At 44.2% G+C, this 25,103-nt stretch overlaps 2 protein-coding genes across 6 annotated transcripts in view; one reads left to right on the top strand and one right to left on the bottom strand.

The window, feature by feature from the left end:
- Positions 1-230: 230 nt before the first annotated feature.
- Positions 231-24,221, bottom strand: LOC114601785 (uromodulin-like). Of its 4 annotated transcripts, none has more exons than XM_077931827.1 (10): positions 24,018-24,221; positions 19,423-19,503; positions 8,701-8,772; positions 7,994-8,164; positions 6,463-6,668; positions 5,990-6,150; positions 4,744-4,989; positions 3,703-3,862; positions 707-842; positions 231-382 (listed from the first exon to the last, which is right to left on the bottom strand). In XM_077931827.1, the coding sequence occupies exons 2-10, from the start codon at positions 19,496-19,498 to the stop codon at positions 291-293; spliced, it is 1,320 nt and encodes a 439-aa protein (XP_077787953.1). In that variant the 5' UTR covers positions 19,499-19,503; positions 24,018-24,221; the 3' UTR covers positions 231-290. The 4 variants fall into 4 exon arrangements, with proteins under 4 accessions (XP_077787953.1, XP_077787955.1, XP_077787954.1 ...); XM_077931829.1 differs by having other exon boundaries at positions 6,622-6,668; XM_077931828.1 differs by having other exon boundaries at positions 19,433-19,503.
- The window catches only part of DRC7 (dynein regulatory complex subunit 7), a 23,558-nt gene continuing 12,397 nt past the window's right edge, over positions 13,943-25,103 (top strand). Inside the window, exons 1-5 of one of the 2 annotated variants that reach the window (XM_028739294.2) lie at positions 13,943-15,312; positions 17,585-17,763; positions 19,110-19,284; positions 21,912-22,037; positions 23,021-23,215. In XM_028739294.2, the coding sequence (XP_028595127.2) occupies positions 17,624-17,763; positions 19,110-19,284; positions 21,912-22,037; positions 23,021-23,215 (636 nt within the window). In that variant the 5' untranslated portion in view covers positions 13,943-15,312; positions 17,585-17,623. The remainder of the gene's footprint in view (positions 15,313-17,584; positions 17,764-19,109; positions 19,285-21,911; positions 22,038-23,020; positions 23,216-25,103) is intronic. The other variant, XM_028739295.2, reaches the window with a different exon arrangement.

The raw sequence follows: 25,103 nt of genomic DNA, 5'->3' as shown, positions 1-25,103 counted from the left end.
GCTAGAAGGCATCTGGGTCCCTGAAGCTCCCTTCTTGGTCCTGCAGCCTCCTGCCACCCAGGAGATAGTCCCACAGTAGTATCTCAACCCAAAGAAGTTCTTTCACTGCTTGTTTTGTGTGTGAAATGGGACAGCAGAGCTGAGAACAAAACAGTTCCATCATACATCGTATCTCTCACCTCTAAATTGACTCCCAGAGTAAAGCAAGCTAGTGAGTGAGACACCACATCTATCTGCAATTGTATTTATTTGGAATTCTGCTGCCGCTGCTGTTTGTTTTTACAACTTGCTCATTTCTTCATGGCTTTTGCAACAGCAATCAAAATGATGACGACAGCAATACTTGCTGAAACCACTGCACCAGGGATCCACAGCTGCATTCCTGAGGGGAGGAAAGAAAGAGTTAGGCAGGTTAGTGTAACTGAGGATGGGGGCTGTGGCAAGAGAGAATGACCAAGATTGGCTGCGGATGATGAGAGATGGAGTCCAGCAGGGGCCTAAGGCTGAACACCAGTGGCCCAGATCAACCTTCCCCAAACTGGCAGTGCCTTCCAGATGTTTCAGACTACTACTCCCATCACCCCTGACCATTGACTGTGCCAGCTAGGACTGAGTGAAACTGTGGTCCAAAGTATCTGGAGGGCACCAGGTTGGGAAAGGCTGGTCTGGGCCGTTCATGACCTGATCCAGGAAAATAGGTACATACTCCAGATGAGCTGTTGGTCTTCAGCATCCTGCACTTCCAAGTGTGATGAGGCCAGGAAACGGATGGGACCATAGGAGATGATCTTCTGGTAGTCATCAACCAGCTCCCTCTTGCTTCTTTGCTTGCTGGGACATTGCTGCAGTCAAGATCAAGAGGGAAAAGGCGTGAGTCTTACTCCACTGCTGAATGTGTACAAAATTTTTATTATTGTTGCCATTAATTTGATTTTGAATTGATGTTAAAATGAATTGATTTTAGAATGCTGTGTTACTTTTATTGTTGTTAGCCACTCTTTGAGCCCGGCTTCGGCTGGGGAGGGCGGGATATAAATAAAATTTTATTATTATTATTAAAGATGCATCATCTTATATAACACAAACATTATAGCCACATAATGAGCCATCTCTGCAAGCCCATCAACCTGTTTTCAATTTAAATAAATTAAAACGGATCTCCTCTTCCCTCCCAAGAGCCACAAGGAAGGATACAATACACAAGCATCTCATTTGATCTTTTGCAACAAGTCTTGGGAAAGGGAAGAATCTAAAAAAATTGTTGTGCTGGATCAGCACATGGGTTACTGTAGTCCAACATTTTGGGTTCCAGCAGTAGACAGATCAGCCAAGCTCTGCTCTGGGTCACTTTCACATGCTCAATCGTTAGTCTGTCCTGCCCTCTTTATGCATTAATCTGTATTACAAATGACTGTGGAGATTTTTTTTTTTAAAAAAAAGGTTGAAAGAAAGACTGTGTACACATCACACATTTAAAGCACAAGACTTCCCTGCTGCAAGAATCCTGGGAGCTGTGGTTTGCCAAGGATGCTAAGAATTGTAGCTCTATGAGGGGGTAAATTACAGTTTCCGGGAATCTTGGGAGGGGTGGGTGCTTTAAATGTATGGCATACCTGCAGCCAAAGTACGTTTAAATGTTTATTAAATTGTTACATTTTTATTTTTGTTTAATTGCCATTTTTCAGATCATTAGTCTCACAAAGCGGTTTACAAGCACTAAAATGTATCAAAAATGATTCTTAAAATTTATTTTCCTCCCCCCCCCCCACAGAAACAGTTGTTTGTTGGGCTACTAATATCTTAAAATTTGATTATTTTATTACTTAACTAATGCATAAAACAAGAACATAAGAAGAGTCTGCTGGTTCAAGCTAATGGCGCAAGAAGTTCCCTTTTCACAGTAGCCAACCAGATGCCCATTATGGGAAACCCACAAGCAGAAGCTGAGCACAACATCAGCCCCCAACTTTGCAGCTTCCAGCAACTGGGATTCAGAAACATTACTGCCTCTGACCATTGTAGTTAATAGCCACTGATAGCCTTCTCCTCTATGAATTTGCCAAGCCTCTTTTAAAGCCATTCAAGTTGGTGGCTATTACTGCCTCATGCACGAGAGAGTTCCATGTGCTTTAACTTTGCAGTGTGTGAAGAAGTCCTTTATTTTATCTGTCCGGAATCTTCCAACATTCAGCTTCACTGAATGTCATCATCCCACTCCACTCCCACCCCCCACCCTGCCCTGCAACCTTGACCTTAGTTTTTAGCTTTGCATGTGCACACATGCTCCTAAATCCAGTCCTTCTCAATCCAGGAGTTTAAATTCCCAGCCCTTTCTTTTCTCATCCTTCCTACCCTTCTACAAAATTGTTTGTTGTTCTGTAATAGTTAAGTAAAAGGTAAAAACAGAAAAAGTAAAGGACTTCCCACCGCAGGAGTACCTATTTATCTACTTCCACTGGTGTGCTTTCAAACTGCTAGGTTGGCAGGAGCTGGGACAGAGCAATGGGAGCTCATTCCATCATGCGGATTTGAACCGCCAACCTTCTGATCGGCAAGCCCAAGGGGCTCAGTGGTTTAGATCACAGCGCCACCCATGTCCCTATTCGTTAAGTACAATACCCTTGTCCCCACCCAGCAAGGGGCATTAACTGTCTTCTCTGAAGCAGTGGCTGAGTTTTATACCGTCGCCTCTCCATCCTTTCATAATATTTTGCTAAATTATATTTAAAAAAATTGTATCTACTTTAGCATATACCTCTGCTGCTTCAGTGGCACATCCTTGTAGCTGTTTGCTCACTACTGTACTGGGCATCAACAGCAGCTTCATAGCTTACAAATTTATTTTTAATTTCCAGTCACTGGTAAGCAAATATCTCACCTCTAGCAGCCTCACCCTTGCCAGTGGGTTTGCTCTGCTTCTACCCACTAAGCAAGTGCATTTCAGAATTTCCAACCACTCTATCTCACCTTTGAACCAGCAACCCCACCCTCACAATGGTTTGCTATACTTCTATATACAGCTGCAGCAGCAACCACCAACTAGTGGGTACAGTTATATTTTTTGCAATACCTCATCCTTAAGAGTTGCACCCTTATATGCATATATTTTTTGCTATACTTCTGGGCATTAGCTGCAGCCTAGTGGACAAATGTTTGTTTTTAATTCCCCAACAACTAGATCTCTCAAATTTAGTATGCCACCAGCAATTATTCCTTTATTATCAAAATTGTGGAGTCAGACCACAACCCCTGCAATGCAGAATTATTACTCGCTTGCTATACTTTTATATACCGGGCATAGCAGCAGCCTAGCAGATTACACAGTTCTATTTTTAAATTACAGTGTCTCAAGTTTAGTACACCAGTAGCAATACCCTTATTCCAGTTTACAATCCTTTGTTTTGCTCTTCTACATTTCTTTGGTGTGATTGTACACACAAAAACACACATACACATCATTATAAAAGAGAGGCACTCATTATAAAACGATTTCACTGGTGGCGGCGGGGGACAGCCTTCCATTGACTAAGGAAGGTATTTTTTCAGCACAAGGGAGGGGAAGGTCAATGGGACTCTGCAGGCATCAGGAAAGGCCTCTGAGGGTACATGTGAGTCCAGGAGCACCACAATGGTGGCTTACACCCTACAGAGATGCAAAAGAGTGCCTAATATCATAAAAAGACACACACAGACAGAGGTTACCTTGGCGCAGGGCTCTTTGTTCTCCGGTACACAAAGGCGCACTTGGCAGTGCAGGTACACCTCCTGGAAATTTTTGAACTGGAACATCTGAAAGCTAAACTTTGCCACAGTGCTGTTACCAACGGCATTGAGGAAAGTCAGCGTCTTGTCATGTGGGCACCTGGAAGAGACCAAGCACAAGCTTAAATGCCCAGGCTCCCAACTTAACCCAGGCTGTAAGCATTCAGTCCTGGAACATAATTTTTTAAATTTTTTAGAAAAAAAGAGTGCATTTGATAATGTGCAAAGTGCCTTTCACCCCACTGGTAACCACAGGCAGCTTTAGGAGCATCGTTGGTCATACCCTGCACTGGCAAGGCTCATTTGACAACGGTGAGAACCCGAGCCTCCAGTGTCATCGGCTCAGTCCAGTGGAACTCTCTGCCAATGGAGATTCAATAGGCGCTTTCTGTGCCAGCTTTTATTTTTATTTTTTATAAATGATTTTTATTGGTTTTACATATAATCACATTACATAGCATCTTGTTTTATCTCTTTGGATCGACTGAGCCTAACGACTTCCCTCCCTCCCATCTGATGGTTTACAAAATTAAACTTTACATCTTTACATTTCGCTTCAATTCCTATCCTTGTTGTATCATTACCTAAAATATTATATCACTCAACCTGAATAGGTAGCAATTTCACCTTACAAATCCTCAGATAATTCTGTGCCAGCTTTTAAATGGCTGCCGGAAACATTCCCCCCCCCCCACCAGGCCTATGCAGGCAGTTAAGAATACATCTTTCCCCAATAGTTAACTGATGCCTGCTTTTAATTTTTTTAATTGTATGGCTTTATGTTTTCATTGCTGTAAACCATTTTGATATTCTTGTTTATGATATAGTGGTATGAAAATATTTTTTTATAAATAAATAATGGGGGGGGGGAGTTTACTTGTAAAGCCCGCAACTCACTTGCAGAGGCTTTGCAACCCACAGGTTGGGGAAAGCGGATATATAGGATCAAACCCCTCAACAAATGCCATGCCAGACTCTTACCCCTTCATGATCAGGAAGTGCTTTGTGCTGTCCACTGGGTCACCTGTCGGAGTGCCCCAGCAGTCCTCCATGCCGAGGAAGAAGTACTTTGCCTGATCCTGTCCTTCTATTTTCACGAGGACGTAGAGCATGTCTGTGACGAGGAACGTCAGTTGTGACTTGGGATAGGCACGCACATAGCTGGCGTTTTCATACAGCTGCATGTTGACTCTGAAGTCCCCTTCCTTGACCGTAAACTGGACAATCCTAGGAAAAGAGACAGCCACACACAAACCCCGCCAGAGTCAGTCAGGGATTCACATGGACAAACCTAACCCACCTGCCCATGCTTATCCGCTCTCCCACAATCACCACCTTTCCCCACCCAATTCTGGAGTCCCAGGACAAGATACACGGAAGTTAAATAAGTATATCTAATAGCAAACTCAGGTGATGAATGCCAGAAGAAGTGAAGACAAAATGAGAAGAGGGAGATTCCAGCATGCCTAGGGAGAACCCATTTTCAGAAGTACCAAATCAGACTATTGGTCCATCTAACTGGCCCACTTCCAGACCGGATTGTCACAATAATCTCCATGTGGGGCTGCCCTTGAAGACTGCTTGGAAACTTCAACTAGTCCAAAATTCAGAGGCCAGATTACAACTGGGGTTCCATTTAGATCTCATATAATCTGGTACACTGGCTTGCAGGCCAAATTCAGCATCAGTTTAAAGCCTTAAACAACTCATGTCCCAAATACCTGAAAGACCCCCTCCTTCCCTATAGACCCCCCTCAGGCATTAAGATCCAATTCAGTTCCAGCAGGATTTAAAATACCCTCATGAAAATTCAAAGCATTTTAGTACGATTTTCTAATATACACATATGGAATTGTGTCTCATATACACATTGTTTTCAAAAACATTTTCTCATTATGTATTTTTGTTTCATATTTTCACTTTCCATTTCTACGCACACTTTACCCTAGTGCATGCATTTTTGTACACATTACTCGGCTGGAGAACTGCATTGCAAAATTCGGAGAAGTGTGAATTTTGGGGGACGGCTGTGCTTTGGTTTGCGTCTTGCTTCAGGAAGTGAAAATTAGATGGGTTTGCCTTTAAACTGAACCAAAGTTCTCCCCCACCCGCCTTGGCCAGCCCTGCAGCACATGCCACAATGGAGCAAGGATGGGGGAACAGGCCAAAGGCTGTGGCCATCAGAGGGAAGCCCCTGGCCAGAGTCACAACAACAACAACAACCTACTTGTCCACAGGCCTGAGTCCATAGCCCAGGCCAACCACCTGCTTGGAGGCATAGATGCAGGAGAAGTGCAAGCGGATCTGGACGCTCCTGGTGATGATACTCTGGTCGTTGTCACTGCCAGACTCAATCACATTGGTGTAGGACACATGAGTCTCATTGATCTGAAAATGGACCAGAAACTGGATTAGGGGGTTCAAAACCACATGTGGATAAAGAGGACAACAATATAAAATCTTGCCACAGTACTTCATGCATTGGTTACTTCAAGATTGAATTTCTGTAATGTAATGGATGGAAGGAGGAAGAGGAAAACGAACATGAAGAAGAAGAGAAAGAGGAGGAAGACTATCAATGGCAGTGAGCATGTCTATATATTTTTTGTGAAATTGCTCCAGATTTGTATATGAAATAAAAATAAGTAGTTGCACACTTGTGTGGACCTTCTTCTTTACGAACTGCTCCAGAGCACTTACATTAGTGGTGGAGCCACAGGTGGTGTGGTTCTCCCCAGTCAGCTTTGCACCAAAGTAACTGACTCCGTCTTGCCATTGCTCGGAGACCAGGCAGGTACGGCTACTCAGGTGGAGAGAGGCCAGGGGGATCTTCAGCATTTCAAATGCTTCCTTCCTCACCAGCATCCTCATGAACTCTTCCATGCATTCCAGTTTCACCACAATTTCTGGGGGAGAAAATCCATCAATTAGAGCAAGTGGGGAACCTCCCTACCTCTGAGCAGTGCATGCAGTGGTGGATGGGTGCTTGTGGGTGCATGCCAGTGGGCGTGGCCAGTGCTGGAGATAGGAGGGGCCATTAAGACCCCATCCACACTGTACATTTAAACCAGTATCATACCACTTTAATTCTAATGGCTTCCCCCAGAGAATCAGGAGAACTGTAGTTGTTCGGAGCTAAAATTCTCAGAGTGATTTAACGGTAAATTCCTTTTTGCAGGGAACTACAGTGGTACCTCGGGTTAAGAACTTAATTCGTTCCGGAGGTCCGTTCTTAACCTGAAGCACCACTTTAGCTAATGGGGCCTCCTGCTGCCACTGCACCGCTGGAGCACGATTTCTGTTCTCATCCTGAAGCAAAGTTCTTAACCTGAGGTACTATTTCTGGGTTAGCGGAATCTGTATCCTGAAGCGTATGTAACCTGAAGCGTATGTAACCCGAGGTACCACTGTATGGGAATTGTACCTCTCTGAGGGGAATATGGCATCTCCTAACAACTCTCAGCACCCTGAACAAACAACAATTCCCAGAATTCTTCGGGTGAAAGTGGTTCAAAGTGGTTCAAAGTGATATGAAACCATGGTGTGCTTTAATTTTATAGTGCAAATGGGGCCTAAAACACACACACACACACACACACACACACACACACACACACACACACAGTTTTATCAGGTTGCTAGGGTGGGCGGTTAAGCACTTCAAACAATTCCAATGCAGCCCAAATTTGCTGTCCTGTTGCTGCAGGGAACTCTCTAGAGTAGCAGGGCTCTGTATGTGCACATCTGTGGGCTGAAAAGGTTTGGGTGTGTGAAAGAGTGTAGACAGAGCCCTGTCCTATTACAGCTCTGGCCCCGCCCACTACTGGCATGTGGCCCCACAGAAGGCTGGTCTTAAGCGACCCTCAGGCTGAAAAAGGTTCCCCACCTCTGCTTCAGAAATACCCCGGAATCCTTTGTAATGTAAAATATGATTTGGCAGATCCTTCAGGAGTTTTTTTGGCAAAGTGCTGTGAAAGGAAGGAACTTTGAAAGCCTGCCTCAGAAGGCAGTGGACTCTCCTTCACTGGAAGCTTTTAAACATAGGTTGGGTGGCCATCTGTCAGGGATTCTCTAGTTGCAATTTCTGCATTGCAGGGGATTGGACTAGATTGCCCATGGGGCCCCTTCCAACTCTGCCATTCTATAATTGGGACCAACCACACCCAGGGATGGAAGGGAGAAGGGGAGAGAAAAACATACACTTCCCCACAGCACAGCAGACCTGTGTTACCTTTACAGCGCAAGCCAGTGAACCCTGGCTTACAAGAGCAGCTGGCATTGTTCCCAACTGCAGTGCAGTCTCCCTGGTTCCGGCATGGGTTTGGGAAGCAAGGCTCGCCCAGATTCCTCCGAGGACGTGGGGCAGCTTCTCCTCTTGCACTGGGAAGCTCCGTCAGATGACCTACAGCAGAGGAAAGCCGTCATTCTGTTGGCCAGTGGAGGGGTGAGAGGTCAGGTACCCTACTTTACGGAGGACCGTCCTCAACTGGATGGGCTGCAAAGTCCCAAGTCTGGTCCTGAATGGGTTAACTGTGACCCCTGAAGGAGCAGGTGCGCAGCCTGGGAGTAATTTTGGACTCATAGCTGTCCGTGGAGGTGCAGGTCAATTCTGTGTCCAGGGCAGCTGTCTACCAACTCTGGTATGCAGGCTGACAGGGCCATCTTAAGCATATCCGATGCCGTGGTTCAAAGATCCCTCTGGTGCCTCCCCCCCTTTCCCAGAGTTGTCGACCTTTCCCCAAGCCTCTGTGGGGATCACTCTCCTCCCACGGAGGCTTGGGAAGGAAGCTGCATGCCCACCAGCCATGTGGTTGATGGGGCACAGTTGGCAAACTGTAAACTCAGTTTTCAATGACACATCTGTGGCCATCTTATCTATTGCCCTGATGACGTTTCAGCAGCCTCTTTGTTTTCCAGGAAGGCCATCAGGAAACTTACTGTGATAAGTTGTCTCAGTAGCAGGCAAGAGGAATACCAGAACTAGGAGCAACAAGCACTTCATGGCCATTTCTGGGGGGCAGAGAGAGAGAGAGAGAGAGAAAGTGAGAGAGAGAGAGAGAGAGAGAGAGAGAGAGAGAGAGAGAGAGAGAGAGACCTTGGAGTCATAGGCAATACTGTGAATATGTCAACCCAGTGTGCAGTGACCATGGGGAAAAAAAGCAAATCCCATGCTAGAAATCATTAGAAAATGAATTGAAAATAAAACTGCCAGTATCATACTGTCATTATGCAAATATATGGTACGACTGCATTTGGAATATTTTGTGCGGTTCTGGACATCTCACCTCAAAATGGATATTGTGTAGTTGTGAAAGGTTTAGAAGGCACCCTGTTTAGGGAAGATTTTAATGTTTGAAGTTTTATTCTGTTGTTAGTGTTCTGTTGGGAGCCGCCCAGAGTCAGGGGTGTAGCAAGGGGGGTGCGGTAGAGTGTCCCACTGAGGGAGGTGACAAAATGGTGGGCAGCACTCACCGCGGGGCCTGCAGTGCGCCCGAGCCACGCATCTCTCAGAAGAGAGGTGGCTTGGGCGCCCGCAGGCTCCACACTGCCCCAAATGGTCCACCCGCCACCTCATCCTCAGCAGTAGGACAGCTGAGTGGGAAGAGGCAGGCAGACTCCTCGGAGGCCCCGCTGTGGGCCTGCGGGCGGCTGGCTCAGTCCCTGGGTGCAGGGCAGGCGCGCCACCCCAGGCACTTGATCGGCTTGCTCCACCACTGCCCAGAGTGGCTAGGGAAACCCAGCCAGATGGGCAGGCTTTAAATAATAAAATTATTATTTATTTATTTTATTATTATTATTATTATTATTATTATTATTATTATTATTAAGAAAAGGCCAAACCAAATGGAGCAACTCCCCTATGAAGAAAGGCTGCAATATATGGGACTTTTTAGTTTAAAGGTGAGGAAGAGGCAACATTATAGAAGGGTATAAAATTATGCATAGCATTGAGAAAGTGGACAGAGAAATATTTATCTCCTTCTCTTATAGCACTGGAACTCAGGTACACCGACGAAGCTGAATGTTGGAAGATTCAGGACAGATAAAAGAAAGGACTTGTTCATGCAGTGCAGAGTTAAACCCTGGAATGCTACACCTTGATGGAGCTTGTATTTTTAAGGTTGGTTGTTATCATGCTGAACAGGTGTGAGCAGAAGGATTTAAAAAACCCTTGGCTAATTTTAAAGTCAGTCAATGACCAGGGATGATGACTGCAGTCCAACAAGGTCTGGGGAACTGAAGTTGAAGATGGAAGGGCTGTTCAGTGTGGTAGAAAGTCTGGTTTAAAAAGAAGGAATCCTAAGGGGGAAAGTATGGGTGGAGGGGTGTCTTGAAATAGCCAACCAGCTGTGAGCATTAGGACCCAAGCAGGTACTCAGGTCAAGAGTCTTTCCCTCTATGATTAGATATATGCATTTCTATTTAAAATATAGTAAATATTTCTAAATTTGAAAACATTATGGAATTCTATGTCCCCTTTTGTCCCCATTTCTGATGACACCTCTCCTGGTTTGGCAATGTGTGCATGCCCCCCCCCCAAAAAATCTACCCACCAACAAACTGCAGCAGCTTGTTGTAGCAATTGTGATGTGCAGTGCTGGGTGCTGTATGATTTCAGCAGCACTTTATTGATGCTTCTATTTCTCATACATTGCATTTTATTGCATTCAGTATAATTTATAACACAATATATAAGGAATAAAGGAGACACATTAAAATACTATTAAAAAATGAATATGCTATGGATGTGCCATCTTCCATCTTCAACCACAAATCCAAAGACACCATGCAGATAACCTGAATGAAGCTAGGGGAAGACAGTTTGGGAACCCCTGGGAAATATTAATGGGTGGTGAGTGGGAAGCAATGGAGGAGCTCTCCAATACTGAGGAGCTGTAGAGTTGGAGAAAGTGCCACACAGGTACCAGAATATTTCTTTTTTAGATCAGAAAACCAAAATGGCATTGAGGGATGGATGGGAGGCTGTCTTAAGGGTAGCAAGAAATAATTGTAGTAAATAATACAATAGGGTTATCCACAGAACTGGTTCTACAATTACTATTTTTAAAAATAAATGATTAACCAAGCAGTTAAACTTCCACAGTCTCCTTCATATTATAAAGGGGGAAACAGACTGTTTTGCCTAGCAGTGAATAGAACCTTTACCCAATTGTTTGCAAAATTAGCAACTTCAGAGAACTTGAGGTTCTAGCTTAGATAGGATTGCCAGCTTTTTTTTGCAGGTAAGATACCTATGCCTTTAAGAGCTGCATCTCACAGGCAGATGTTGGGTGGATCTAACTTTCTCAACTAAAATGTGTTTCAGGCACCTGTTAAGGCATTGGATCCCTGACTGGGGAAAAAAATTGCAAACAGACATGGGAACAATTATATTCTACATTTAGAATGTCAGTTTCCAAAATTGTATCACCCCGGCATACTTTGGGGGGAAAGCAAAACAAATTAGCTATCAGTATCACCATTTACACAACAGCATCTCAAAGACATTTACCAAGCCTTTTGACTGCTCATTGCTTGGGAATACATATTAGGGTTGTCATATGTCCAGAATTTCCCAGACATAGCTGGAATAAGGCAGTCAGAAGCAGCGTCCAGGTGGAAACCGCTGAAACGTCTGGGAAAATACGGAAGTATGGCAACCCATGTCAGAAGTCAACAACTTTGTCCCCCACAAAAAACCCCCCAAAAAACCCTCAACAAACTCACATTTTGAAATACAGCAACTCACATATATATTTATATAACATTGCCTTCTAACATTGCAGCTTGAGAGAAAAGAAAAGAGAATTGGGACTCTTTTCTGAAGGGAGCACTTGAACACAGAGATAGGATACTGCCAAAACTAGTTAGAGCTCTGTGCATTCCGCCTAAAATGACAAAACAATGATAATACAACACATCCCTTTCCAAAGCTTTTAAGGGTACAAGCCATTGCACACTTACTTGGAAGTAGGCCCCTGTGGCTAGAGATGGATAAAGGAGACCAGGCTGCATCCACAACTTCGCTGCTCAGTCTCTTACTCGCTTTAGCCAGCTTCTTGCAACCTCGCAGCTCCTCCTCAGCTGCCACACAGACCTCCCTTTCACCCACCCAGCTCCTTATATTATCTCTCAGCAGCTGACCCTCTTCCTATCCCACCAAGGGTTCCCTAGTGATTGTTTTTGTGCCGTTTCAAGGTCTTCTCATTGCAGCTGTCAACAGAAAGTTTCATCTTCCTGCTTTTAATTTCAGGTCTCCATCAACCGTCACCCAAGGTCCAAAACAACTGTCCGGTTTTGCACTTTATGTTATTTTATTATTTTCTGCTACTCATTTAGAGAATTATTGGTATCTTCCCTCTCCTCAACTGTGCTTTGAAAAAAGTGTTTTCTTTGTGTGTGGGGGTGTTCCAGATGTTCCTCATAACGATCATTGAATGGAAACATTGCAGGTGTTTAACTACATCTCTGCTTTTATATCTAAAGGGCAGAAGCAGACACAGATAAGATTTCTGCGTGAGTTTTCCTCCCCAAAGCAGTCAGAGAAATCTCACGCTTGTACTGAACTGGGGGAAGAGGCAAGAGAAAGGTCCCTCATGAAACTGACTCCAAGAGCAGCAGCTGCCCATTATCTTTATTAAGACCAACTGGAAATCTCAAAACAGTTAGTTACCTTTCATTCTGCACACCTGTGGTCCCCAGTAAATGGTATTCAGTAGCAGATGAGGCTGGTGGAAGTTCCACAGGGCTGTGGTTCAGTAGTAGAGACATGACCACCGGGAGGAGTGCAGAAAGAAGATTTGCCATGGTATATCCAGGGGCGTAGGAAGGGGGCGGGTGGGGCGGATGGCCCCAGGTGTCATCCCAGAGGGGGGGGTGACAAAATGCCCCCTAGGCAGATTGCTGCTGTGCCAATCGCCTCCCCCCCCGGTGGATCGCCACCATGCCGATCGGCCCCCTGTGCATGAATCGCCGCAGTGCCCCCATGCGCAGATCACCCCGCCTCTGCTGCTCTGGGTGCCGGAACAGCAAGCTACACCCCTGGGTGCATCTGTAGCAGCACAACCAGATGCCTTCATCTGCCCCAGCTGCAGCAAAACATCTCTCTCCTGCATTGGTTTCTAGTCACAGCAGGCGCTGCAACTGTCCAACTGCTTGATCTCACCCGCAAAGGCACACTCCTTCATTGTCTCCCAAGACAGATGGATGCCAACCATTCCATGTTTTGCATGTAGCAAGACCCAGGTTCAACCCTTGATTCCCTGGCACCTCCAGATAGACATGGGAACATCTCCTGCCTGATATCCTAGTATTCAGTGCTAGTCCTACTACTCAGAGTAGTTCCATTGAGATCAATGGGCATGACTAACTTGGGTTCATTAATTTCAGTGGGTCTACTTTGAGTAGGACTTAGTTGAATACCACCCACACTCTTCAGCTTCATCGTGGCTTCCGTTTTCTCATTGGATGGAAACTGGTTTGAGGGGAAGCAAATAAAACTGGAGTGTTTCTCAAGAAGCTGGAGGATACCAGTGGACTGTGGCTAACATCACTGGTACTCGGCTTCAAACACCAGAGGTGGGAGCTAGGGATGGGGATGAAGTTCAGCTCACATTTAAAGCCTAATTTATCAATTTCACACTTTCCAAAATAATGAGAAACCAAAACACAGCAAAATTCACACTTACCTAAATTTTGTTATGTTCTTCTCCAACCAAATAGTATTTACAAAAATGCATAAGATATACATAAAATGAATATATTAATAATGCACATTATTAGGAGGAATTGCTTGCCAACCAAAAATGTTTAATAGGAGAAATTTGCACTAAAATGCTGAAGTTTGTCAAGGAAGCTAGAATAAGTGGTAATGTGTGCACAGTCCAGCTTCCCACAATACTGCAACTGGCTTCTGCATGTGCCTTGGGAGAAGGTGCCATCTTGTCTTGCACCTCAGGCAGCAAAATATATTGAGCTAGCCCTACTTCTGCTTGACTCTTAATGATAATTACAGTAACACCACTTGAAATAATGGCTGCAGCTTTCCATTGAAAAGCACCCCGGTACAGATTAAGTGACAGGCAGAAATTCAACTTATAAGGTATCAGGATCAAGAGTGTTACAGTTTTGTAGGACCAAGGAGTGTTTAGAGTTGCTGGTTTGCATTGATCACGTTTGTATCTGTGAAATGAACTTGTAACTTTTCTTCAGGAAACAATAAAAGTTATTAACCAGAAAAAAATGAAAATCAAACCAATATCACTTTTCCCCACGAGTGCATCTCTCTGTTTTGGGCATGCTGTATTTAGTCATTTATTTAACAAAGTTTGCTTGATGGAAAGAAAACCTCAAAGCTGTTTACAGAAATATGAAATAAAACATTATATATATATATATATATATATATATATATGTATAATGAGTTTTACAAAACATATTTAAATTCAAACAAAACATTCACCTCATCATTTAGGATTCCCTGAATCCTTTGACTCCCCTCCACCCTTCCGTGGTTACCATTATCAACCCCCCCCCAACTGCTTCCCTTATTTTCTCTTTTTTTAAAAAAGAAAAATAATCCATTTTTACCATAGTTTTTCATACATTACAAGCATTACTCAAATCCTGCCAAAGTTTTTAGTTGTTTACAGTGTTCTCTTAAATACATTATAAATTTTTCCCATTCCTTCTTAAAATTCTTCTCTTCCCGATTTCTGATTTTCCCAGTCAATTTCGCCATTTCGGCATAGTCCATCATCTTCATCAGCCATTTGTCTCTGGTCGGAACTTTGTCTTCTTTCCATGTCTGGGCCAGTAGTATCTGTGCTGCTGTCGTCGCGTACATCAATAAAAACAGGTATTTAAAATATGGGAAAGTTGATGAAAAACAACAGTAGCTAAAAAGATATTAAACACCTGTTATATTCTGCATGTCTGGATAGGCTGGCCTAAAGAAAAATGTTTTAGGTGCTGAAAGGGATAAGGTGAAGATGCCTGCCTGCAGGGAGTTCCTAGAGCTGGAATTGGGGGATGAAGTGGCCGGGGGAGGGGGCTTCAATGTAACCAAAAAGCCCCACTGCCTGACTTTCCCCACTTGTAGCTTAATCTTAAAAATAAAAACGCAGCTAAGGGAACCATCAGGCCCCCCAATAAATTACGCACTGGGACAGCTGCACCAGCTGGGTTTCTGCCTGTTAGGTTTTGCATTCTTCCACAACTGAAAAACATGGTTCCCACCGGAAGCTAAATTGTTGGGGTGGCATTGCCCGTCGCAAATGTGCTCTTTCTTTGCAAACTTGGGAAGAGAAGACAACTCAGACCTCGTTTGTGGACGAGGAAATGGACACACACGACTACAACTCCCAGAAGCCTCAGCTTCCCAGGAGGTGGTTGCCATGGAGACAGAAATCAACAGACCCAGGAGAACCTGGCGAGGTGAGTAAGTGGGAAGGGCGACCGGTCTGTGCGGCTGCTGCGTGTGCAGCTTCAGAAAGGGAAGAGAAAGAAAGTGTGCGCACAAAAGCTCATCTACACAAACAGGACGTTTTGGTAGATATTCTATCCCTGGCTTAGCTCCCCAAAGAGGCCGGGGTGGGTGGGTGGGTGTGGGGGGGAATATTAGCTTGAATTCTGTGCGTAATGCGCACTCTAAACCTCCTCTCCTGGGCTCCCCTTCAACTGCTCTGCTAGTGTCATTTACATTTGGCAGCCGGGGCAAAGCACCAAAGCAGTGGAGCAGATCGTTTAATGGCTGTTCAGTGGATAGAACAGATAACTGACTTGAAATGAAACCACTTCCGAGCTTAACCACCTGGCCAGCAGTATGTCGTTCGGCCAAGATTGTGCCATTGTTTCTAACTCAGCTGCCCAGAGCCCCTGGGTTTACCCTGGAAAGGTTAAATCATCTGAAATAAAAATGAGGTGAAATAAAGTTAAGTGGGGCAAGTTTCAGCTGGGATCTAGGTTTGTATGATGGAGAGGAGGTTCAAGCGGGACGCAGTCATGAAATCAGAAACCATTATGTGACATTGCAGATGAACTGCCTCTGTGTGTGTGTGTGTGAGAGAGAGAGAGAGAGAGAGAGAGAGAGAGAGAGCGCCACTACATTACCAGTTCTTGGTCAGATGATGGTTGTGTGTGCACAAAGCATTTTCCTTTGCCTGTTACATACTTTTTATATTTTCTGGCAGTATTTAAACTTTTTTTGTTTGTTCAAATTCATGCTAATTTCTATTAAATTGTCAAACTTTTATATAATCAATGTTCATCAAGCAAATATCTTGCTGTTGGTTAACTTCTATTTTGTCAAGACCATGTTAATAAATAAATAAGTAAATAAATTCTGCAGCCATTAAAAAAACTACCACACATTGCCAGTTCTTTGGCTTAGTTCTGAGCAATACTAGATGTCCTCCACCTACCCACGCAAAGCATTTCAGGGGGCAATCCAGACAGCCTTCTGTCTTGGTAGGGCTTGGTTGAAGGAACGAACACTGACATGTCCTTGCATTTATCTGTATGCATAATTCTCATTCTTTCCCCCAAAACAAGTGGAAGTAAAGGGGATGTACAAGGTCCTATTGTCATTTGGTTATCTCTGCCGAGCACAAAAACAAAATCAGAGAGCAGTTTCCCTTGTCAGCCCTTCTTTCTCTTCTGCTCATTACCCATTTTGTTTACATTCTTGGAATTGCCTCTCTAATAAGAATAATTTTTTTGGGAGAATGGTGACAGGGGCAGGGGGATCAGCATTCCCATAGTTCCAGGGCTGAAAAAGTGTCTTTTCAACTCAGTTTCTAATTTAGGGCTGAGGAATTTCCATTTCACAATCTGTCAAGGGATGATTGGGGAAGGATATGGGGAACATCCCCCTTCTCCCCGATTGTAGGCCATGCATGATGGAGCCTCTCTGATCCTGGCCAACTCATCACTGCAATTCATGATGGTTTGAAACAATTGAATGGACCAAGGTAAAACAGAAACTCCATTGACCTCTGCTGACAACCTTCTTATGTTGCACTGTAAGGATGTATGAAAGCAACCACAGCAGATGTTCATAAACAAATGCGCTCTCTGTGTGTCTGTGCATGCTCACACAGTTCACAGTGCAATCATATGAAGTCTACCCAGAAGCAAGTCCCATTAATTTCAATTGGGTTCATTCCTAGGTAAGCAGGTATAGGATTCCAGCAGATGTCACCAACCTTTTGGAGCACATTTGTGGACCAGAGAAACTGTTGTGGACCTCACACACACAAGCACACCCTGTAATCTCTTCTATTGGCTACATCAGAATGCTTCTTTCCAGCCCAGTTTCAGCAGGACTGTGTGTCAGAGGACCCAAAGAAGGCCTCTGTGGGAGTATGTGTGCCACAGCTGCCACGTTGATGACCCCAGGTGCAGAACATGCTGAGGTAGATGAACCCATGACATGGCCCTGGGTAAGGACAGCATCCATCAGGCCATGCCAGCCTGAAGCTCTGATGTCTTTCAGTGGGTCTTACACAGGTTAAGTCTAATGGGCTGCACTCATTGGATGGAATCCAAATGAAGTTGGTCTTGTCCAGTTGAAATCAGCAAGGCTAAGTTAAGCCCTGTGGATTTCACTGCAGTGTTAACCCCATTGATCCTCAATTCAATAGGATTGACTTCTGACTAGACATGGTTAGGCTTGCACTCTAAGGCAGCGCTATCAACCTCTCAATCTAGCGTGTTGGCCTGCAGAGACATTTTGTATTAAGTGGCAGCTAAATAGAAATAATATTGATAATAATGCCAGAGGTAAATTATTTTTAAAGACTTCCCTTCATTACTGCCCTAGGTCTTCTAAACGCCGACAGGTGGAGCCTCTAGGAGCAGGATGGAGAGCAGCGAGGCGAGCTACCTCTCATCAGGAGAGGAGGAGGAGGAAGAGCTCTCCTCCTTCCAGCTCAGCGATGAACTTCAAGATCTAGAGAAGCAGCTGTCCCACATCCAAGTCCATATTCCTGAAGTTGTATTGTAAGGCGGGTCTTAAAGTCCACCTCTGTGTGAACATAGAAACACCAGCTTCACCCACACCTTCCTGTCTTAGTCTTTGCTACAGAAACTCCAGCCCAAAGCAAAACATTTTGCATGCTTCTAAAACAGATGGGGAGCCTGTGGTCCTCCAAATGTTGATGGACTCCAACTTCCATCATACCCAGGCATTTGGCTGGGGCTGATGGGAGTTGTAGTCTAGTAACATCTGGAGGGCACCAGGTTGGGTAGGACTGGAATATGTAGACCGTAACTGAGCTAGATGGTTCAGTGGTCTGGCACAGTGTAATTCGGTTTCCTATGTTCTTAAAGCAGGAGGGGGGAACCTCTCACTATCTTAGGACTCACCCCAGGCCACACACCCTCTCCACCCACACCTCTCACCAGCCTTCTTTCACATCCTCCTTGTGTGATTTTTCCTGGCTGGGATGTGTCCTTGTGGGTGAACGACTAAGGAACTTGGGAACAGTTGAGGGAACTGGCTGTGTTTAGCCTGGAGGAGAGGAGACTAAGAGGTGACATGACAGCCATCTGAAGGGCTGCCACATGGAAGATGGAGCAAGCTTGTCTACTCCTGCTCTAGAGGCAGGGGCCTGAGCTGTGGATTCAAGTGGCGAGAAAGGAGATTCCAACAAAACGTTAGGAAGAATTTTCTGAGGGTAAGAGTTCAACAGCAGAAAGGACTCTCTTGGAGGTTGGATGGCCATCTGTCAGGGATTCGTTAGCTATGGTTCCTGCATATCGGGGTTGGACTAGATGACCCTTGGGGTTCCTTCCAACTCTGCAGTTCTATGATTCTATGAACTCCGATGATGCCTCTTGCTTGCCTGATGAAAGGATGGAGAGGGATGTGCCAGTGTGTGTGAAACTAGACTACTGTAGAAAGGAAAAATGTGCACTCTTGCTTCTGACCCCACCTGCCATTGGCCTGTGCCCACCCCCCACCCCCCAAAGTTGCCCAGGAGGGAACATGGCCCATGAGCTGAAAAATGTTTCCTGCCTCTGTCCTAAAAGAAGGAGCTTGCTTGTACAGTGGTACCTCTGGTTACAAACTTAATTCGTTCCGGAGGCCTGTTCTTAACCTGAAACCATTCTTAACCTCAAGTACCACTTTAGCTAATGGGGCCTCCTGCTGCCACCGCTTCTCATCCTGAGGTAAAGTTCTTAACCCGAGGTACTACTTTCGGGTTAGCGGAGTCTGTAACCCGAAGTGTTTGTATCCCAAGGTGTTTGTAAACCGAGGTACCACTGTATTGAATGCTGCAAGGGTGGTGCTAACCCATTGCTCTACAAATGGCCCATTTATCCACTTGTTCTTCTGCATACAGTGAATTTGACTGGAGTTCCGTTGACACCAGCAACCTACCCGAGTCCTACAAGACAAACTCTCCCAAGGAGCAAATGCTGCTGCAGGTGGCTGACAATTTTCACCGACAGTATGCGCATCTCTGCCCAGACCGCGAGCCTCTCTTCCTCCACCCTATAAACGAATGCCGTGTGGAAGTAAGTGGAAGGGCTGGGATTGGTCCAAGAGCTTTACTCAGCTTACAATTACAATTACATGGACAGAGTTTTGCATGAGGTAAGGCTCACCAAGCCTTAGCTAACAAGCTCTTTTCAGAACCAGGCTCAGACTCTTACCTTCACTTACCACATACTTCACTGGGTGGCCTTCCAGATCTGGGACAAGGTTACTTTGCATTGTTTCTGCGTACATCCTCCCTGTGTAGAAAATAAAACTCTGTTTAGACATTTTGAGTTCTCACAAGGAGTCCTGGGAAATGCAGTGTAGTGAGTTTCCCAATCACCCACCTTCACCAATTACAGTACTCCAGGAAGAATGACTCATAAGCCAGTTTAATACTGTAATGGAGATATGCACATATCTGTGCTATACCTAGTGCTGGTGCCAGGCAAATTTGCACCCTAGGCAAGGCTAACTACTTGCACCCAGGCTCAAAGATTGCTCACTTCAATTTTCAGAAACGTATGTCTTGTATAAAAAATGAAAAGGACATAACTTGAAGCTGCTAAATTTATTTTAAATTGCAAGAATAAGTAAAACAACAATCTTTGATTGTCTTTCTCAAATACAAAAGAAAATGTAGCACGCAAATCATTTTGAATAACCCTGTAGACTGTGTTGTTAAAATTTAAGGCTCTTAAAAGTCTCAGTTTCAGGCACGTCAAAATCTCACTTTACATGCCTTTTCCTATGCAAATTTTGTCACCAATTCCTTCAGGTCGAGTGCTGATACTTGGGCATGTTCATTTGATATACAGGTGACTCCCCACTTATGTGGGAGCTACATTCTGAGCCCCCCACACACATAAGCGAAATTGTATAAAGTGGGGAGCACCCTCTATACACCCTTTAAACGCCCTCTCTGCCACTCTCTTCAATCCATACCAAAAATACTGTGACCAAAAATATCCACAACTAGAATTGAAACCCTGGAGCTGGCAAAATGCTGGAGGACATACAGGTAAGCTGCTACTACTGCTGTGCTACCCCACACACCAGCTGTTAGGCAGGGAGGCTGGGCAGCATAAACAAAGCCCTGCTGCATCTCCAGTCTCTTTGGGGCTTCCTCTGCCCACAGTGACATCCACTTCAGGCTCCGGGGAGGGTCTCCTTGCGAGCCACAAGGACTCTCCAGGTCTCTCCTACCATTTCCAAGTTTGAATTGAAGTACCGTATTTTTTGCTCTATAAGACTCACTTTTCCCCTCCCAAAAAGTAAGGGGAAATGTGTGTGCGTCTTATGGAGTGAATGCAGGCTGCGCAGCTATCCCAGAAGCCAGAACAGCAAGAGGGATTTTTGCTTTCACTGCGCAGCGATCCCTCTTGCTGTTCTGGCTTCTGAGATTCAGAATATTTTTTTCTTGTTTTCCTCCTCCAAAAACTAGGTGCGTCTTGTGGTCTGGTGCATCTTATAGAGCGAAAAATATGGTATTTCATTGTTTTCTGGCGCTGCGCATATATGCAGTGACGTGCGAGTCGATTGCACGTAAGTGGGGGAACATCAGTAGCTGCTAAGTCAATTAGTCCCTTTTGCAGCCTTGTTGAGCGTATGTAAGTTTTTCATAAATTTCAGCTTTGAGAAATTGTGTTCACCACTCGCCACTGACACTGGAAATGTGAGAAGGATCCTTACAGAAACAGAAAATAAAGGCACATTATCCAGGAGTTTTTGTACTTGTAGCGGCATAGACTTTGGAAGTCTTTGAGCTACTGCTATAAGTTCACACCATCAATATGTTTTGTTTCCACTGTGCATCAGTGATTTTTCCAATTTCTTGCAGGCCTTTAGTACATCTTCAGTAGATGTTTTGTTGATAGTGTATATATCATACAGGAAGCCAAACAGGGAATTGTGTTGTTGTAGCAGTTGGAATCTCCCTTCAACAGATTGTATAGCCATGATCTAAGATAGCATAGTAGAAACCTACTTCGGATTTCTACTTTGAATTTCAGCTGTAGCTCACTAGAATAATGAATACATTTTCTAAATTAAATTAAGATGTGATAGTAAGATTTAAAATTAAATGAATTTTCACTTTTTATGTGGGTGTGTGGGTATGTGTGTGTGAGAGAGAATAAAGTTCTGTGCAATACATAGTGCAACAGTTGCACTAGCAGAAACTGGTTGTGCATAATCTGCATATCATTTGCACAAACGGAGCAAATCCCAAACAGCAGTTGGTGAGTATATGTTTGCTTTGCCAGATGGTCATTCGGAAATTATTGATCCAAATGGGGAATTCCTCAAATTAGTCTCCCCCCCCCTTTTTTTGGCTTTCAAATGATTGATTTATGTATTTATTATTTAAAGGGCGTAATTGTTTTGCAGAGTGTGTTGTTTGTCATACCAACCACAAATGAAGAGAATATATTTTACTGAAATTAACATGCTTAGGACTAGAATATAGAAACTTTTTTTTAAGTGAAAGCTGTGATTTTCACATATGCAGAAGCAGCCACGCAGCTGTGCTTCCAGGGCCATAAGTAGCCCTCTGCGGGGAGTGGGGTTGGAAGGTATTGCTCTCTGCAGAAGCCCAGACTCCTTCCTTGTGATCAACTTTTCTCCTTCCCTGATACATCCACAAACCGGTGCTATTTTCTTGCAGAAATTTGTGAGCACCACTGTGCGCCCAACTCTGCTTCCTTACTCAGAGTTGTACAACTGGGATGGCTGTGCCCGCTTTGTGGCAGACTATCTCACCATGGAGCCGCTTCCGTCTCCTATCGCGCCGGTAAGAAACAGGGCCTTTTTGCATTATTTTCTTCACTCAGATTCTTTTAGGCCATGTTAGCCAACAACACTAGGGTGTGTGGGTTCTGCTGGGGAATTTCTCAAGGTCAGAGCAATGCAAAGAACAATTCCGGATGCTGGTTTTGACTTGGGATCAAGTGAGACAGGATGCTAAGCATGCCATTAACAACCCTACCTGCTTCTTCTGGAAAATTAATAGCAGGTATGGTGTGGGTGGGTGATTTTCACCAAGGCTGCATAAAGAAGGAATGTTTAATCCTTTCCTCCAATGCTACAACCCCCTGCCAGCTTATATTAGCCCCAGGTAGCAGGAGAAATGGAGGAATCTGTCAGTTTCTCTCTGTTTCTCATTTCTTCCAGTCTTAAATTCAGTTCTCCAAATTTCTCCAGCAATTTGCATTTTTGAAAATATTCTCATGAAAATTCACCAGCATTTTAGCGTGAATTTATCCCAATGAACACATTTCACATGCAGTTTTGCCTCACATGCTCACTTTTGCAAAGCAACATCTCCTGATAGAATGGGTTTCTGTATGTTATTTTCATGAATCAATGCATTGTTATACGTACTTTCCCCCTTGTATATTGCATTTTTTGGGAGTCACTGTAGGATTGGCAAGCTGCATTCAAAAATTTGAAGAAGAGCGTTTCAAATGATATCTATGTTTCGGTTCTTACTTTGTTTCAGAAAGTGTGAATTTGACAAATTCAGCTTTGAATGTGAACCAAAAGATACTCCCCCCATTCCTGTTCAGTATAAGGCAGCTTCCAACAACAACAACAACAACAACAATTTGTTGCTTGCAACCTGCCCATCTGACTGGGATGCCCCAGCTACTCTGGGCAGCTTCCAACAGAATATAGAAGAGCACATAATGTCCCTAACCCTTTCCATGACTATTTGGGCTGCAGGAATAATGCAGGGGGCTATTCCATTGAAAACATGGTCTTTTGTCTACACAGCCCAGTTACCTGTACTCCCCGACTACGATCCTGCGCTACCAGCGGGGGAACTGCTTTGACTTCAGCATCCTGCTGTGCTCTCTGCTAATTGGCGCAGGTTATGATGCCTACTGCGTCAATGGCTACGCCACCCGGGAAATATGCATGATGGATGAGTCCAGGGAGGTGTGCCCACTCTTGAAAAAACCAGAAGAGGTGAGAGCTTTGGGTGTTTTCAGAGCCAAGCAGTGTGTGAGGGGCTTTAATTAGGATCAGGGGGTGGGATTTGAAGGGCCAAATATCAGTTGACTCCTTGGCCGTGGCTCAAAAAAGCTTTGCTAACTCTGTTCTGCTGATACTCTCCCAGCAGATGACAACAGGAGCCGCTAGGAGGCAGCAGAGGCATAATTTTAATGGGCATCAGAAATTTTATTTCTCTCTCTTGTATATGTTGATTACTTCTCTATATTTCTTTTTCAAATTTATAAATTTTATTTAATCATCCATATACATCCCTGTATTTCAACTGCATATTCTTAGGCATATCTAAGATATCATACCACATTTATATGCTTATATAGAGACATGTAATTTGCATGTGGTCTTTAATATATACCGTGCATAAATACCACATGCTACTTACACATTTCATCAGTACGTTTGCTATACTATGAAATGCCTAAGATCCTATCTGAAAAGGTATAAAAACTGAATATTGTGTATTATATAATAATATGTAAAGACTACATGTGTGCATGTTATGTATTAACTGTGGCATAATTAAGAAAGATCAATAAATAAATGAATGGTGTATCAATGTTCATGTAAGAGCACACAAAATCATACTCATAATAACATTAAGTCAACCCCAATCCCAAAAAGTTTAGTCTCATTTTTTTATATTGGTGTCTTGCCAAATGCAAGGGGGTTCTTTTAATGAGATTCAGAAGCAATACAAACAAAAGTGAGTGAGAAGATTAAAGATTTTATTCTAAACAGCAAGCAATATATACATTACCAAGCAAGCACTTCAATCTGCCACTGGGAAGCCCTCAAGAAGTGGCGAGGTGACCCCCAGGTAACCTCAGGTTGCACGAACCTGCAATCGATCAGTCCATGCATGAGCTTCTCACAACTATGCCCCCAAACCATCCGATTTATTGATAGCTAACTTGTTAGCCTACATGCATTGCCCGACTAGCTAGCGCAGATTATTAATTGGCTATCCAATACCACACATTCCTCCAAACAATGTCTAACAGAATGTACCCTGCATTATCACTGGCCTAAGAAGGTCAGAATGTACCCTGCGTTATCACTTCCTTCCAACAAATTAAAGGCTGTTCTCAGCCATCAAAGAACAGAACCAAGAGATAAAGAGGGGAAGTAAACAGAGGCAGGAAGAAATGACCATGTCAGATCACTAAGTTCCTCGAAATACAAATATCTTCTGGAAAAGATTGCCCCTACAATTGGTCCAATGGCTGGAGCAATTCTGGGAGCTTCTGTGGGCAAGGACCCTTCTCCTTGTGGAGTGGAAGGGGTTTCATTTCTCCAGGGGTGGGTTGCCACCCCTTCCCCCAACGTTTTACTCCCATAGGTTCCTACATCAGTGGATGAGAAACAGTTTTCATCTTGGGAGTCTAAGCATCTGCTTGCTTGCTTGCTTGCTTGCTTGCTTCTTCTGCTTCCCTTTTAAACATACCTCTGCCTTTCCTCCAAAGAACTCAGGGCAGCATACATGGTCCTTCCTTCCCATTGTCCTCCCAGCAGCCCCGCAAGTTAGGTGAGGCTGAACCATTCTGGCAGGGTTGCCCAGGTTAGCAAAGATTTGAACCCAGATCTCTCCAGACTAAGTCAAACATTTCCTTTCCAGTATACCACATTGGCTTATAAAGCAAGATCTTTGCTCATAGTATGGCAAGTCCCATTCCTATCCACCCCCACCTCTGGCTCATTCATGAATTGTAATAAGCCCACACTCTTCACACTGCCAGAGGCTGCCAAATAAACACACACAATCTTGCCCAACTGCATACAGGCACCCTCCGCTTAATGGCAATTCATTTAATCTGAGGGTAGGCAGAATGTGATTGTAATATTC

This window comes from Podarcis muralis, chromosome 7, assembly GCF_964188315.1.
Source record: "Podarcis muralis chromosome 7, rPodMur119.hap1.1, whole genome shotgun sequence".
Lineage (NCBI taxonomy): Eukaryota > Metazoa > Chordata > Lepidosauria > Squamata > Lacertidae > Podarcis > Podarcis muralis.
Note: the sequence above shows the minus strand (reverse complement) of the source record. Positions and strands in the feature narration are given on the sequence as shown.

What these genes read in the sequence shown, in the direction of transcription:
- LOC114601785 (XM_077931827.1), bottom strand. Translation starts at nt 19,498, where the DNA reads ATGTACGCAGAAACAATGCAAAGTAACCTTGTCCCAGATCTGGAAGGC. An exon ending in GGACTCAGGCCTGTGGACAA is followed by an intron (nt 4,990 to 5,989) that starts GTAGGTTGTTGT and finishes CTCTTTTCCTAG; the next exon opens with GATTGTCCAGTTTACGGTCA. An exon ending in AGACCAACAGCTCATCTGGA is followed by an intron (nt 383 to 706) that starts GTATGTACCTAT and finishes TCCTCCCCTCAG; the next exon opens with GAATGCAGCTGTGGATCCCT.